The sequence below is a fragment of the Oncorhynchus mykiss genome, chromosome 1, assembly GCF_057628025.1.
Source record: "Oncorhynchus mykiss isolate SJ-2025 chromosome 1, ASM5762802v1, whole genome shotgun sequence".
In the NCBI taxonomy this organism is placed as follows: domain Eukaryota; kingdom Metazoa; phylum Chordata; class Actinopteri; order Salmoniformes; family Salmonidae; genus Oncorhynchus; species Oncorhynchus mykiss.
This window is the reverse complement of record NC_143022.1, coordinates 42124683-42141248: the sequence shown is the minus strand read 5'-3', so window position 1 is coordinate 42141248 and position 16566 is coordinate 42124683. Positions and strand designations below refer to the sequence as shown.

General features: G+C 42.0%; 1 protein-coding gene across 1 annotated transcript; it reads right to left on the bottom strand.

Annotated features, from left to right (window-relative positions):
- Positions 1-645: 645 nt before the first annotated feature.
- sspn (sarcospan (Kras oncogene-associated gene)) lies at positions 646-14973 on the bottom strand. The gene is made up of 3 exons (XM_021601152.3): positions 14103-14973; positions 6874-6960; positions 646-3139 (listed from the first exon to the last, which is right to left on the bottom strand). Exons 1-3 carry the CDS (start codon positions 14361-14363, stop codon positions 2780-2782), a joined length of 708 nt encoding a protein of 235 aa, XP_021456827.1. The 5' UTR covers positions 14364-14973; the 3' UTR covers positions 646-2779.
- Positions 14974-16566: the final 1593 nt, after the last annotated feature.

Here is a 16566-nt window from a genome sequence, read left to right as displayed (position 1 = left end):
CAACAGATCAGATACCTTTCTGATTTTCACCCCTCGCAAATCTATGGCAATTTCAAGCAGGTGTTTGCCATTTCAAAGGAAGGATAACAGATTTTGTGGAAGGAAAATAACTCTTAGCTGTCATTTGTTTAGATACATCCCCCTCGTGATGGGCTGCATATGACTTCCTATGTCATGCTGTCATGAATAATGAAGCGGTGTGGTCACATGATAGTTCATAACACCCTCAGGCCTATCAAAAAAATCAGGGCTATAGTCACCATAGCAAAATAGTGTTTAGCGTTTTTCAACAGAAAATGAAAAACAAGCTGTTCTTATTGGACATAACTAGGTAGTCCCTGTTTTCTTCCATTTGGTGCCTAATGAACACGGCCCAGGCCCTCTAACTTTCTCACTTAATCTGATAACAGGCTGCTGTAGTGTACTTTTGTACAGTCTTATCCCTTCCAGTGATTGAATAAAAAGACTCTGGCTCAGATAGTTATGTTTCCCTCGCAAGCTGTCCGTCTTCAGTGATAGCTGGTGTGATACTGTAGCTCGCAGGCAAACCGCATTCATTCACATACTTTTCATCAACAGTATTTCAGGATTGGGTTAAGAATAGTTGAGGTAGAATTGCATGCAACACAAATAATACAACTGCTATTTAAGGACTTAAAAGTCAACACCATTTATTAATAGTAAACATGAGACCATGCTAAAAGGCTTAGAAAATGTACACGGACATCGGCAGTAGTTCTTTCTCTAATGTACATGTAAATGACGCAAAATGCTCAAGCACCAGTAATAAGGTGTCTATTGAAGATAAAACACAGATTTTTCTATTCTCAAACGCTTCTCTTTGTGTATTATGTACAAAGACTCGGCTATAGTATCTCTAATGCACAGTAATTACCATGTTACCACCCACCACTCATTAGCGCAAATTCTCATATTTTCTGCTTCTGTTTTTCATGTTGCTCTTGTCTCTAGATGTGTCATTGGCAAATGCTGTCCAGTACCAGCACCCTAAATGTGATTTACAATCCACCTAAATTCATTTAGCATAAGACAACGTACACCAAACAACTGATTTAACGTCTTCACTATTGGAGGGACACTATCCAGCTAAATGAGCCATATAAACTTAGTTTCCCTCTTGGGGTGGCACAGTTCAGTTGTCTGTCTGAGTACCCCTTCACCTACCCCTCCCCAGCCCAGCCCTCCCCCAGCGGTTGCAGCAGTTTTGGTTTTGCCTGGCTGCTTGAGTCATGACTGGAGGCCACTGGTATTGTTGATAGCCTCCACATGCCTCCTCTCAGCACCAGTATGTCTCCACTCTGAGTGGTTAGTAAATGCAATAACACACCATTCTGTACTGCTGTATTCAGTCAGGGGTTTTCCCTGATTCATACAATGATGGCATTATGTCAACAGTCCCAAATGCTACAGACACATCTATTGGCTGAAAGGAAAGATGAAATGAGTAGCCTCTTTTCCCCCAAAATACTGTATTACTGTATTACAAAATATGTACCACTGTTTGTGTGATAGTCCATCATAATCAAAGTCAAGTGCTAAATATGCAATTGCAAAAAGAGAGCATAAGAGAGCATAATTCCCTCACTTATGTTCCACCCTGCTCCTCACCCTCTGCCGATGCAGTTAAACCATTGACTGTATATGAATGTACAAAGCCATAGATGACGTCACACCATTTATTCCTATGTGAAGACTCAACGGTGCATTTGAAGCTCGGGAAATCTGTTTTAGTTTGCTAAAATGGAATCTCTTGGGGGGGATTCTCAAAACAAAACATCGCAGTTCCTAATCCCAGAGGCGTGACTTCCGGGAACGCTTGCCAAACAAACCAAGCAGACCTGTCCGGGGTTTGTGAAGTTGATGAGAGAAGTGAAATTCTTCCTTAATTATATCGAAGGAGTCCCTTTTGAATTGACTGCCTGCAAATGCGCAGTTCGGCCCGAGACCACCGTTAGACCCGATGACGTCTTTCTGTGCATGAACTTCGCCATGACATCGCCTACAATGTGATCGGGGATTTTTATTGGAGAAGCAGTTTCTGCATATCTTCCTACTGCGCTGTCTTTTGATAACATGCTCAGTTTGAGCTACTCCATGAAGTGATGTTGCAGGCTAGCTCAGTGCTGGCCAATCTCATTGAGTATCTCAAGTTGAAGGCCGATTGGGGTTGAAAACAATAGCATTCCCCACCGTCCTAAACAGCAGTATGATAGAAGATTATAGAGATGAATACTTGCGCAGCAAGAATCGTTTTTACGAACACAGTATGAGAAAAGTGTCTTGAGTTTGCTTTAATTGTAACATAATCAACACTATTATAGAGTGTATACATTCAATTGTAGAGGCATAATAAAGATTTTTTGCTGAATTATTTTGAAATCCCTGACAAAAATACATTGAACATCATGGTAGATCATTCCAAAACTGACAGTTTGGTAGTTTCGAATATTTTCATCTATTAGAAATACAGTATCTCATGTAGCATTGGCAACTGCGAATAAAGTTCTCCACACAGTATATAAAAGTTGTGCGAAAAGCCATTATAGAAGAAGTCAACCACCCCAAAATGTAAATATGATTGAGAACAACCAAAACACACACACTTACGCACACACCAAAGTGTTTCGTGTAATACATCTCTGTCCATTCAAGTAGAATGAGCCGAAATGTTGATTGGCTGCTCTCCGCCTTACTCTACCCTCAATAGTGGTATCAGCATCATCATGGGCCTCTTTTTTTTCTTCTTCTACATTTCCCATCAGACCTTCTGCCAGTGCTGGAAGGAGGGTGAGCCTATCTGTAGCCCCACAAAGAACACCTGGTAGCGGTGCTTCCACATGACAAAGGCCCCCAGGGCACACACCAGGGCCTGGGTCAGGTTCAGGGCAATCTGAAGCAGGAAGTACAACTTCAGAGTGCCTGTGACCTCTCCGCAGTCGCTGACTCCCGCGTAGGTGAAGGTCCTGGCGATTGGGTCGTGGGGGTCCAGGGTGCACACGCAGTCATCTCCCACCTCCAGGCAGCTGAATCCGTTGGTCTGAGCATAATGGTGGCCAGAGAAGGCCATGACCAGGACAGAGAGGACCAGGCCCACTGTGCACAGGATGAAGTACAGCAGCTGGAGGAGGAGAGGAGAGGACGTGAGCTCGTGTGTTGTGGTGTAGTGAATCATAGCATAGCTAAGCATAGTGGGGGACAAATACTTGGAGGGAGGTCATCCTTAAGGACCACTGCAGGGTCATATTTAGCACCAAATTATATAAATGATTTGAAACAGAGGACAGACTACCAATAACAACGATATTTCAAATATTTTTCTGTGTTGGAGCCTGAATATGACCCTGGTTGTCTACACTAGGGCTAAGATGACTGGAGCTCTATGTCTTTACTCAGCTTACTGTAGCACATTCAATGACTGATTGAAGTGGCTTAAGTGTTAGCAGGCCATAGTGAACCAGGTATGCCTACTCTCTAGCCATATCAGTTTCCAATTCAAATAGGTTTCTGTCTGCTAACGATTATCTCCCCTCAAAGCAGCCAATAAATACCTGCAGATCCTGGCTACCGGCCTGACAGAGCATGACTGTCTTAAAGGGGAACTTCACCGTTTTTTTTAACCTCATATTCATTATGTCCACCACAGCAGCACCATACCAGTGTTTCCTTATTTGAAAACCTAAATGTAGTCAATTAGCTTAGATAAGGAAATCACCCCCTATGATGTCATCAGGCGTCATTTTCAAAATAATTCAGTTATTTTCACACAAAAAAACATTCTAGTTGAAAAGGAGGACTGGCTGCATTGAGTAGACATTGTTCCTGTGAGACTCCCCTGCAGCCTCCCACTGTCCCTTTATCCACATGCTATGAATTTGTCTTTGTACAGGTAACTGCCAAAATAAAGGAAACACTTGAGTAAATGAGGGATACAAAGTCTGGTTCCGGAGTTAATTAAGCAATTAACATCCCAGCATGCTTAAGGTCATGTATAAAAATGCCCAGTTGCCCATATTTTGCTAGAAGAAATGATCTTGGGGACTTTGAAAGAGGGGTGTCAAAGGAGTGCGTGTGTGTGTGTGTGTCGCCAGATCTCAACCCATTTGAACACTTATGGGAGATTCTGGAGAAGCACCTGAGGCAGTGTTTTCCAGCACCATCAAAAAAACACCAATGATGTAATTTCTTGTGGAAGAATGGTGTCGCATCCCTCCAATAGAGTTCCAGACACTTGTAGAATCTATGCCAAGGCGCATTGAAACTGTTTTGGTGGCCCAACGCCTTACTAAGACACTGTTGGTGTTTCCTTTATTTTGGCAGGTGCCTGTATGTCCACATTGAGTAAACGGGGTCTAAAATACAGCTTGACAATGTGCAAGAGTGTCTGTGTGGTTTATGTAATTACAGTGTACAATCCAAATAACACTAGCCCTTCATCTAAATCCACAGGTAATGTAACAGAGCCCTGATTCGCACTGTATTTACACTCCGTTACATGCTGCCTATAGCATTATGTAATGTTTGATGCTTGCTTGATTTGAAATGGCGTAAAAAAAAATGTAAATGGCTGTGAAATATGGAGAACGTCATGAGATGTATTGTACTGCCAACTGCTGTACATAAATTACATAAAAAGAAGAGCAACACAAATCCTTTCATATATCGCTGTACTCAATGTTATGGTGTGCTTTAGGAACTTTAGGAAGACATAAAGAAAAGAAAAATAGGGAGAATATTTTGTTGCATACAATTGCACCACTGATTGTATTACTTTTAAAATGTATTGTTCAGTTCACATTATATCTACTTCACTATCATTTTGAGTAGAGTAAGTCCACCTGGGAAAATACTGTGTTTGTACACAGCTCAGTCACGATGGGCAAACAGTGGTATTCCTACTCTAATTGATTGGACATTCCAACTGCCTACATTGTCTGGCCAATTAAATGAGACAAGTCATGTCCAATAACTGTGCCCATGTACCCATAGGCCTCCTGCAGGGCCTTGCTAGTAGGCATGCTGTGCTCTGCATTTCTCTCTATGGCCCTATACCGTACAAATAGTATCACATTCAAGGTGCAACCATACAACCCGAGTCAGACCTGGGTTCAAATTGTATTTTAAATATTTTATCTGAGTTTTATTGAGGTTGCCTGTTGCAATGGAACTATACTGAACCTAAATATAAACACAATATGTAAAGTGTCGGTCCCATGTTTCATGAGCTGAAATAAAAGATGCCAGACATTTTCCATACGCACAAAAAGCTTCTTTCTCTCAAATTTTGAACACAAATGTATTTAAATCCCTGTTAGTGAGCATTTCTCCTTTGCCAAGATAATCCATCCACCTGACAGGTGTGACATAGCAATAATCTAATTAAACAGAATGCTCATTACACAGGTGCACCTTGTGCTGGGGACAATAAAAGGCCCGTTTTGTCAAACAATGCCACAGATGTTTCATTTGAGGGAGCGTGCAATTTTTTTTTTTTTTTTAGAATTTGGCAGTACGTCCAACCGGCCTCACAATCGCAGACCACGTGTAACCACGCCAGGCCTCCACATCTGGCTTCTTCACCTGCAGGATCATCTGAGACCACCCAGCCGAGGAACTGATAATACTGTGGGTTTGCACAACCAAATAATTTCTGCACAAACTGTCAGAAACTGTCAGAAACCGTCTCAGGGAAGCTCCTCACCAGGGTCTTGACCTGACTGCAGTTCAGCGTCTTAACCGACTTCAGTGGGCAAATGCTCACCTTCGATGGCCACTGGCACGCTGGAGAAGTGTGCTCTTCACGGATGAATCCCGGTTTCCACTGTACTGAACAAATGGCAGACAGTGTGTATGGGGTTGTGTGGCTGAGTGATTTGCTGATGTCAACCTTGTGAACAGAGTACCCAATGGTAGGGTTGGGGTTATGGTCAGGCATAAGCTATGGACAACGAACACAATTGCATTTAGTGATGGCAATGTGAATGCACAGAGATACCATGACCAGATCCTAAAGCCCATTGTCATGCCATTCATCCTCCACCATCATCTCATGTTTTAGCATGATAATGCACGGCCCCAATGTCGCTAGGATCTGTACACAATTCCTGGAAGCTGAAAATGTTCCTACATACTCACCAGTTTGGAATGCTCTGGATCGATGTGTACGATAACGTATTCCAATTCCCACCAATATCCAGCAACTTCGCACAGCCATTGAAGAGTGGGACAACATTCCACAGGCCTCAGTCAACAGTCTGATCAACTCCATGCGAAGGAGATGTGTCGCACTGCATGAGGCAAATGGTGGTCACACCAGATACTGACTGGTTTTCTGATCCACGCCCCACTTTTTTTTTAAGGTGTCTGTGACTCACAGATTCATATCTGTATTCCCAGTCATGTGAAATCCATAGATTAGTGCCTAATTCATTGACTGATTTCCTTTTATGAACTGTAACTCAGTAAAATCTTTGAAATTGTTACATGTTGCATTTATATTTCTGTCCAGTGTAATAGAACAGTCACAAAGTGCAAACCTCACCCATCTGGCAGTACAGTTATTCTAAAACAAGTATTTTAAAGATTTTAAATAGTACTTGAACCCAGGTCTGCCTACAGTATGTCAATGTGGCAATCAATGTTCTCTGTGTTGTAGTATATTGGCCCTACACATTAATCTAAATCAGATTAACTGACTCTAACTACAACCTGGTTGATTTGAATGAGACGGACATGTGTTTTATAATGAATGGCATTCTCCTGAATAAACATGACTAATTGTCCCATTAGAGAGAGTTTGCCTTGGTCTCTGCTCAGTTGGACAGGAAATTATGTCAGAGGGCATTTGGGTCTCACTTTGGCGATGAATTGCATGGAGGTCCTCTCATCTGGTACGTAGGTGATGCAGTAGAGGAGGAAGCCCAGCAAGGAGACCACACACAACTAGAGAAACAGAACACAGGGGAAATGGATTTAGTGGGGTTTATTCTCTGACTTAAATGCTTTGCAAAATATACCTGTATGCCTGCATGCTCATTAAAGTCTTACGGTGCATTATAACTGCATCATAATGCATTATACCTGCATGCTTTTTATTTTCTGCATGGCATATGTGTTATTGGGAAACTGAATCCATTCGGATCTGATAAACAGATACTCATCCCAGAATTTGATCTGCTGATACCAAGTGTTGCCATGGTTTTCTAACACACACACACACACAACACATACAAGCAAACCTCTTATCTTATTTGCAGCTGAGGGGCTTTTTCAACCCTCTTCAAGCTGTTTATCCCAAGTTAGCTATTGAAATGGTGCACTTTTAGCATCATATTGTCCAAGTTGTCATCTGATAACATTATCAATGCTATGGCAAATTAAGTAGTTTTCCTCCTTTTTTGCAATAACACACTATTACAGTCTTGTGACTAACATGCAGCATCTAACTTAATTGTTTTCCCCAGGTTCTTAAGCGGTCAGGAATCAGAATTCTCTAGAAGGATCTTGGTGACCTCCGTGTTTGTTACCGGGTCGTGAGTCACTTGAGGACAGAACCCGAGATGGAGGTACCCTGTGTGAGCTGAGATGCTTCCGATTGCAGACATCTGTACACACTGTAATTAGGGCATACAGGAAGCTGAGAGAAAACAACTAGTTTTTTTCCTCTACAGAAATGCAAATTTGAAGAATCTCACATGGATTACAAGATTATGTTAAAGAAATGCTCACTACCATACATTGCCTAGAAAAACAATACTAGATTAGACTGTATGGGAACATACCTAGTCAAGCCCCTGTGTTATCATTAGTAGGCCTCTTTAGCCTTGGGGCTTAAAAGGTTCATGGTTGTACTTCCTATAGATTCTATATGGAAATGCTGTGTGTTATGTAAGTTATATTACTTCTAACCCTGTATAGATCCAAAAATGTTTTTTATTACCCTTCAGAAATACACTACGTAACCAAATGATGTTGACCTGCTCATCAAACATCTCATTCCAAAATCATGGGCATTAATATGGAGTTGGTCCCCCCTTTGCTGCTATAACAGCCTCCACTCTTCTGGGAAGGCTTTCCACTAGATGTTGGAACATTGCTGCGGGACTTTAGGCCTGGCTCGCAGTCGGCATTCCAATTCAACCCAAAGGTGTTCGATGGGGTTGAGGTCAGGGCTCTGTGCAGGCCAGTAAAGTTCTTCCACACCGATCTCGACAAACCATCTCTGTATGGATCTCGCTTCCTGCATAGGGGCATTGCAAATTTGGAAGCACAGAATCGTCTGGGATGTCATTTTAAGCGTTAAGATTTCCCTTCACTGTAACTAAGGGGCTTAGCCCAAAATATGAAAAACAGCCCCAGACCCTTATTCCTCCCCCACTAAACTTTACAGTTGGCATTGAGGCAGGTAGCATTCTCCTGGCATCCGCCAAACCCCGATTCGTCCGTCAGAGTTCCTGATGGTGAAGCGTGATTCATCACTCCAGAGAACCCGTTTCCAATGGCGGCGATCTTTACACCACCCCAGCCGAGGTTTGGCATTGCGCATGGCTATTCTAGGCTTGTGTGCGTGCGGCTGCTCGGCCATGGAAAGCCATATCATGAAGCTCCCAACAAACAGTTCTTGCTCTGTTTAGCTTTCAGAGGTATTTTGGAACTTGGTAGTGAGTGTTGCAACCGAGGACAGATTATTTTTTATGCGCTTCAGCACTCGGCACTCCCATTCTGTGAGCTTGTGTGGCCTACCATGTCGCAGCTGAGCCTTTTTGCTCCTAGACGTTTCCAGTTCACAATAACAGCACTTACAGTTGACTGGGGCAGCTCTAACAGGGCTGTAATTTGATGAACTGACTTGTTAAAAAGGTGGCATCCTAGGACGGTGCCACATTTAAAGTTACTGAGCTCTTCAGTAAGCCATTCTACTGCCAATGTTTGTCTATGGAGATTGCATGGCAGTGTGCTCGATTTTATATACCTGTCAGCAACGGGTGTGGCTGAAATAGCCGAATCCACTCATTTAAGGGGGGAAGACACTTTTGTATATATAGTGTAATTGTAATAGGCCTCTGATTATGAAAATAATCCGTTTTTTAAACTTCAAGTTTGTTAAAAAAATGCAACATTAGTCTTCAATGGTAGGAAAATGTGTGTTAATAAAAAAAATAGAGAAATTCTGTTAAAATCACATCAAAATGGATGAAAAGCATTGACATATAACACTGAAATGAAGTCCTATTTTGTCTGAAATAGCCAAATTGATCAGTTCGATCATCCACATTTTTGTATTTCGCTATCAAAAACATATATATTTTGAAAGGATCAACTATTTGGTGGGTTTTGTATAAATGGAGAACGTCCACTGTAACTTACCTGTAATAATATTTGGTTGTCCATTCTGGATTCATGTAGAGAGAGAACCTCCTATTTTACTTCTTTACCATAAAATGAATGGTCGTCAAAGGCAGTATTCTTACCTCGTATACTACACACACAAAAAAACTAACAAATGTTTTTTTGTTCTTTTGATGTGTAGAGGGGACATCAAAGTACCTCTTGAAGTATTTTGTTGTCCATATTTACAGAATTTTGAAGAAGAACCATCTCTAATAGTCTATTGGCCCAATGGCTCAGTTTGGCAACCCTTTAATCCCAATGTTGTGTTTTTGCAACACTTACAAAACTACCTTTAGCTCTGGCTCAGAATGTTTATCAATTAATATTTTTTTACATAATCACTTTATCTTAGAGAAGACAGGAAAAAATATTTATAGTAATTTACTTGCATGGATAGCCTACAACATATGCTTGTGTAGGGGGCCAGTATGGTCTTATACGAGTCTGCAGGTTTCTAACGTTTCAGAGGCTACTGATGCCACAATAATCACACAACAAATACTACTAAGAGATACATCTGGGTCTAAGGAGATGCACTATGTAGTGTTTGACATGATTTTTGAGTTTTATGACCTGTACAGGATGCAATTGAGGAAATATTGCATTTTTACAACATTGGTTCTCATACAGTAATAACAGTAATAACAGTAGGGTATAAGGGCAATGTAAAGTAAAGTGCTACCTTCAGTTTTTTTCAGTATTATTTGCTTTTATTTATCTGTAGACATTAGCAAACTAAAGGATCATGGTAAGAGGCTACTGCCCCGCAGCTCTGACTGGCATTCTAGAGTTGTTGTTGTCTTGCCATGACTACAGTTGCCTTGACTACAGTTTCGAAACTTATAGAAGGGTCTTCCACGAAATGAGTGCTATTTGCGTCCCTTTGATATTTTAAGTAGAAATTGTGCACCAATATTGACATTTCAAATGAAGAGCACACAGAGAATTCGATAAATATGATTTTGAATATGAATAAATGCTTGCTAAAGTGCTCAAATTCAGCATGTCCCTCTGTCAACCCTCTGTCACTTCTAGGAAGGTTTTTACCCACTTAATTGCAAAAGTTTCCCCATCATTGTAAATCCCTAGTCATTTTGTTGCTTTAACAAATTCATTTCTGAGGATTAATATTTCTTTAATGTGATTAGTGATTATGTCTGTCCCTCATTTTAACCCTGCTACGTGAACTCTCGTCTTAATAGGGTGAAACTATTTGTTTTTAAATATTTATTTCAAAAGAAACATTCAACATCTAATTGTCAAATCATAGAATAATAGCGTGAGCTGTTCCAACTCTTTTTGGCCATTTTCTGGTGTTTTGTGGTGGAAAACTGAGTGGGTTGAGCAAAACACGTCAACCCTGTTATCAATCGCTAGACAGTCTGGAAATGTTTTAACAATAAATTCAAAATTGTGAAGCTTGCATTCAATTGCCACTCCCTGTTGCACACAACAATCTTCCATTCCCCCTGCCACAATGGGATTTATGGCTGATTTAAGAAGAAATCATAAACCTTGTAGGTCAACCCTGTTACTTTATTTGGCAATTAATATGCACTTACTATCCTTTTCATTTTTTTATTTAATGGAAAACGTGTTTTTATGAATGTCAACTTTGACAGAAAGTTGAAATGAGATGAAATCAAACGTTTCTTTTGACCAAGTTACACTCCTTAAAAGGCACCGAAGTGGTAGAATGACCTAGAAACTCTTTAAGCTAGTTAACTCTTTCTACAGGAGATCGATCTAATCAACAGTAAGAGAGTGAGGGAGCCAATGTGAAAATAACATCAAGCTAATTGGTAGCAGTCAACATGTTGACATTTAGAATGTCACCCAATTTGTTGGACGAGACTGAGGGAGGTTCACGTGGGTCATCCATTAGGATAACAAGGCAACTTTTAACCTGAAACTGGATCATAATTGTTATTTATGGTATCAGTAGTTATTGTTTTGCCTGGCCAGAAATAAAATAACGGTATATGGAAAACTACAGCCACTGCATGTCACTGCACGGCACACTATGCTCCATATTGAATAAGGAGTACATCTGAAATCATTCCCTATGTAAAACCACATGGCACTAGTAAATGACTATGAGTCATCCTATCCATGTGGCATGTTTATCTCTGAGTCATAGGAGGCGGGGAACTTTCCCATTAAAACACAAGTTGAAACAGCTATAGAAAAGGCTGTAAAGCATGATAAACAACCCTTATTTTGAGTTTAGATGTAACTAATGTAAGATAATGTGTGAATAGAGAGATAAGACTCGGCTGATAAGTAGGTATGTGTAGATGCAGTGAGGGCAAGGAGGACATACAGTAGGGACAAAGTCTGAGTAGAAGGACGTATGGCGTACAAATTGAAGAGGTATCTTTGTGTTGAGACAAAGATGGCAATGAGGAGACAAGATGGTGATGAGGAGGACAAACGTCTGTGTGGCCATGCCATAGTTGAAGTCGGAAGTTTACATACACCTTAGCGAAATACATTTAAACTCAGTTTTTCCCAATTCCTGACATTTAATCCTAGTAAAGATTCCTGGTCTTAGGTCAGTTAGGATCACCACTTTATTTTAAGAATGTGAAATGTTTATTTCATCACATTCCCAGTGGGTCAGAAGTTTACATGCACTCAATTAGTATTTGGTAGCATTGCATTTAAATAGTTTAACTTGGATCAAACGTTTCGGGTAGCCTTCCACAAGCTTACCACAATAAGTTGGGTGAATTTTGGCCCATTCCTCCTGACAGAGCTGGTGTAACTGAGTCAGGTTTCTAGGTCTCCTTGCTCGCACATGCTTTATCAGTTCTGCCCACACATTTTCTATAGGATTGAGGTCAGGGCTTTGTGATGGCCACTCCAATACCTTGACTTTGTTGTCCTTAAGCCATTTGCCACAACTTTGGAAGTATGCTTGGGGTTATTGTCCATTTGGAAGACCCATTTGCAACCAAGCTTTAACTTCCTGGCTGATATCTTGACATGTTGCTTCAATATAGTTCAATATAGTTCCTAGTGCAGCAAAGCACCCCCACAACATGATACTGTCACCCCCGTGCTTCACTGTTGAGATGGTGTTCTTCCGCTTGCAAGCCTCCCCCTTTTTCCTCCAAACATAACGAAGGTCATTATGGCCAAACAGTTCCCATTTTTGTTTCATCAGACCAGAGGACATTTCTCCAAAAAGTACCATATTTGTCCCCATGCTTGGGGTCATTGTCCATTTGGAAGACCCCTTTGTGACCAAGCTTTAACTTCCTGACTGATGTCTTGTCATGTTGCTTCAATATATCCACATAATTTTCCTTTCTCATGATGCCATCTATTTTGTGAAGTGCACCAGTCCCTACTGCAGTAAAGCACCCCCACAACATGATGCTGCCACCCCCGTGCTTCACTTGTGGGATGGTGTTCTTTGGCTTGCAAGCCTCCCCCTTTTTCCTCCAAACCTAACATAACGATGGGCATTATGGCCAAACAGTTCTATTTTTGTTTCATCAGACCAGAGGACATTTCTCCAAAAAGTATGATCTTTGTCCCCATGTGCAGTTGCAAACCGTAGTCTGGCTTTTTTATGGTGGTTTTAGAGCAGTGGCTTCTTCCTTGCTGAGCGGCCTTTCAGGTTATGTCGATATAGGACTCGTTTTACTGTGGATATAGATACTTTGTACCTGGTCATTTGCTGTTGTTCTGGAATTGATTTGCACTTTTCACACCAAAGTACGTTCATCTCTAGGAGACAGAACACGTCTCCTTCCTGAGCGGTATGACGGCTGCGTGATCCCATGGTGTTTATACTTGCGGACTATTGTTTGTACAGATGAACGTGGTACCTTGAGAAATGTGGAAATTGCTCCCAATGATGAACCAGACTTGTGGAGGTCCACAATTCTTTTTCAGAGGTCTTGGCTGATTTCTTTTGATTTTCCCATAACGTCAAGCAAAGAGGCACTGAGTTTGAAGATAGGCCTTGAAATACATCCACATGTACACCTCCAATTGACTCAAATTTTGTCAATTAGCCTATCAGAAGTTTCTAAAGCCATGCCATCATTTTCTGGAATATTCCAAGCTGTTTAAAGGCACAGTCAACTTAGTGTATGTGAACTTCTGATCCACTAGAATTGAGATACAGTGAGTTATAAGTGAAATAATCTGTCTGTAAACAATTATTGGAAAATTTACTTGTGTTATGCACAAAGTAGATGTCCTAACCGACTTGCCAAAACTATAGTTTGTAAACAAGAAATTTGTGGAGTGGTTGAAAAACGAGTTTTAATGTCTCCAACCTAAGTGTATGTAAACTTCCGACTTCAACTGTACATACTGTATGTGTTTATACACATCCTTAGGCCATGCATGCAATGAAGATAGGACCATTCTGCTACATTCTGGGAGATGAGGCAGTACAACCCAATGTGCATTGTAGGTTAAGTGCATGGGAGACACGGTAGGTAGAGTATCAGGACAACAATAATGGCCATGTTGAGTGTGCATGCCTGTAGATACACATGGCTGCATTGGGTTGTTAGACAATGAGGATGAGGATCCATGCAGTCACGTAGTGAGTTGAAGATGGACATAAGGACCTAAGTCAGTTAAGGCAAAGGCCCATGCAGCTACAACAGTGGCACAAGGCCATATTAAGTGTCCGTGCATACAGAAAGACGAGACGGGTCCATGCTTACAATGATGCCGGCCCAGTGTGGTGTCTCCCTGGCCAGGAGCGAGGGGCTGATGGTGACCATGAGGAAGGCCACGGCTGTGATGGCCACCCCCAGCAGCAGCTGCAGCAGGGCAATGAGCAGGGGGAAGCGACAGCCACAGCACTTGTGGGCATCCTCGGGCGCTGGGCCTCCCTCCTCTGCTTTCCCCCCTTTCTTCTCCTGGATGGGGGGCGCTCCTCCGCTCTTCTCCCCTCCTCCAGATCCCTTCTTTCCTTCTCCCATTCTTCACCTTCTGCCTTGAGATGAGACTAGCGCGTATTCTTCAGCTCCTTGGGAGGTTGTTTTCTCTTTCTCTTTTCTCACTCTTTCCTTTCCCGTTTCTTTGTCAGTGTCTTACCGTTGTGCTGTCTGTCAGTGTGCTACACTGCTCCCTGCCACGCCCCCCGTTCCCTTCCCCTCTCTGCTCAGGGTTCCTCTCAGTATTAGCCCAGCTCGGCTGCTAGGCTATTTGGAACCAGAGAAGGCTCTGAACTAATATGGAAAACATTTAGGGCAGATTCCTGGAGCGGCTCCGGGCGCCACATATAGCAGAGCAGCAGCACACTGTGGAGTAAAAGAAGAGGAGGAAGGGGGGGGGGGGGCAGAGAAGACACAAGGGGGGACTCCAACACACGATCAGAAGCACCCCTGTGAACAGACAATAACATAGAAAATGAAGGAAGCTTGTTTTAATTTGAAATAAAAAATCAAGTTCAGTGGCAGTTGGGTCTATGGGTTAAAGGAAGATTGGCACAGAGGTCGTCACCCACGTCATTCTCGAATGAGAGTGGTTGGTTCACTGTTGTCTACACCATTACACGCACAGTACGGCCAAGTGCTGGAAGCCAAAGTCACATGATTTAGTGGAAGAAGTAATGTGATCGGGAGACATGCGAGGGCATTACTATAGATCTGATCCTCTATTAAAATGATCAAAAAATTGATTAATTGGTCCAATTGCAGTTCAGCCTCTAGGGTATATAAGGAATTTGGGGGTATTTTAATAAATAGCTATGCCAAACTAATGGAATAAGTTATTACATATTATTATATGGTTTCAGAGAAACCAGGACCAGAAGATTTTCCCAGATGTCATGTGACTTGACCAGGAAAAACTATTGGGATTATACCCTATGGAATCCAGCATTTTTATCTGGTCAGGTCACATGGTTAAGGAAAACTCTTATGGCCCAAAGATGTTGGTTACCTATCCCAGAAAGTTAATACACAGCTAGCACATAACTTTCTGACAACCAGGTGTTTCTTAGCTGGGAATTCAGTAGTTACGCATCTAATTAGCATAATAAAGAAATCCCCATGAAAATCGGTCAGTTTAAGCTAGAGATATCAGCTTGCATTGGATGTGTCTCAATCCACCGCATTCGCCTAAGTCGCCCTTCCGCATCTGCGGTAAAAGGTGACAGAGCTAGAGCAGTGTTTTTTCGGACCATGAGACATCCTGAAAATCGGTCTCACAAAACCGTTTGAATGGTTTCTGGAAAGAGGACTCTCACGAACACAATGGTGTTCTCAGATTTGCACTACAACCCCCACAAGCGAATTTGTAGCGTCCAAACAGTTTGGGCTACACACTAATATGACCCCTCTGTGGAAAGGTGAGACTCTCCTATGTGTCAGTTATTTTGTTCTAGGATTCCCACAGGCCTCACAAGATTCATCTGAAGGTCCCCTGGTACCAGTTGAAAAAATGAATGGAAGTATACACTGCATTTGGAAAGTATTCAGACCCCTTCACTTTTTCCACATTTTGTTACATTACACCCTTATTATAAAATGAATGAAATCATGTTTTCCCCTCATCAATCTACATACAATACCCCATATTGACAAAACAAAAACAGGTTTGTATAGTTTTTTCAAATCTATTCAAAATTTAAAAAACTGAAATAAACATTTACACAAGTATTCCGACCCTTTACTCAGCACTTTGTTGAAGCACCTTTGGCAGCAAATACAGCCTTGAGTCTTCTTGGGTATGACGCTACAGGCTTGGCACACCTGTATTTGGGGAGTTTCCCCCATTCTTCTCTGCAGATCCTCTCAAGCTCTGTCAGGTTGGATGTGGAGCGTCGCTGCACAGCTATTTTCAGGTCTCTCCACAGAACCACAGGGTTCAAGTCTGGGCTCTGGCTGGGCCACTCAAAGACATTCAGAGACTTGTCCCGAAGCCACTCCTGCCACTCCTGCGTTGTCGTTGTCCTGTTGTCCAGTCTGTGGTCCTGATCACTCTGGAGCAGGTTTTCATCAAGGATCTCTCTGTACTTTGCTCCGTTCATCTTTCCCTCGATCCTTTCCCTCGTCTCCTAGTCCCTGCCATTGAAAAAAATCCCCACATCATGATGCTGCCACCACCAAGCTTCATCTTAGGGATGGTGCCAGGTTTCCTCCAGACGTGATGCTTGGCATTCAGGCCAAGCATTCAGAC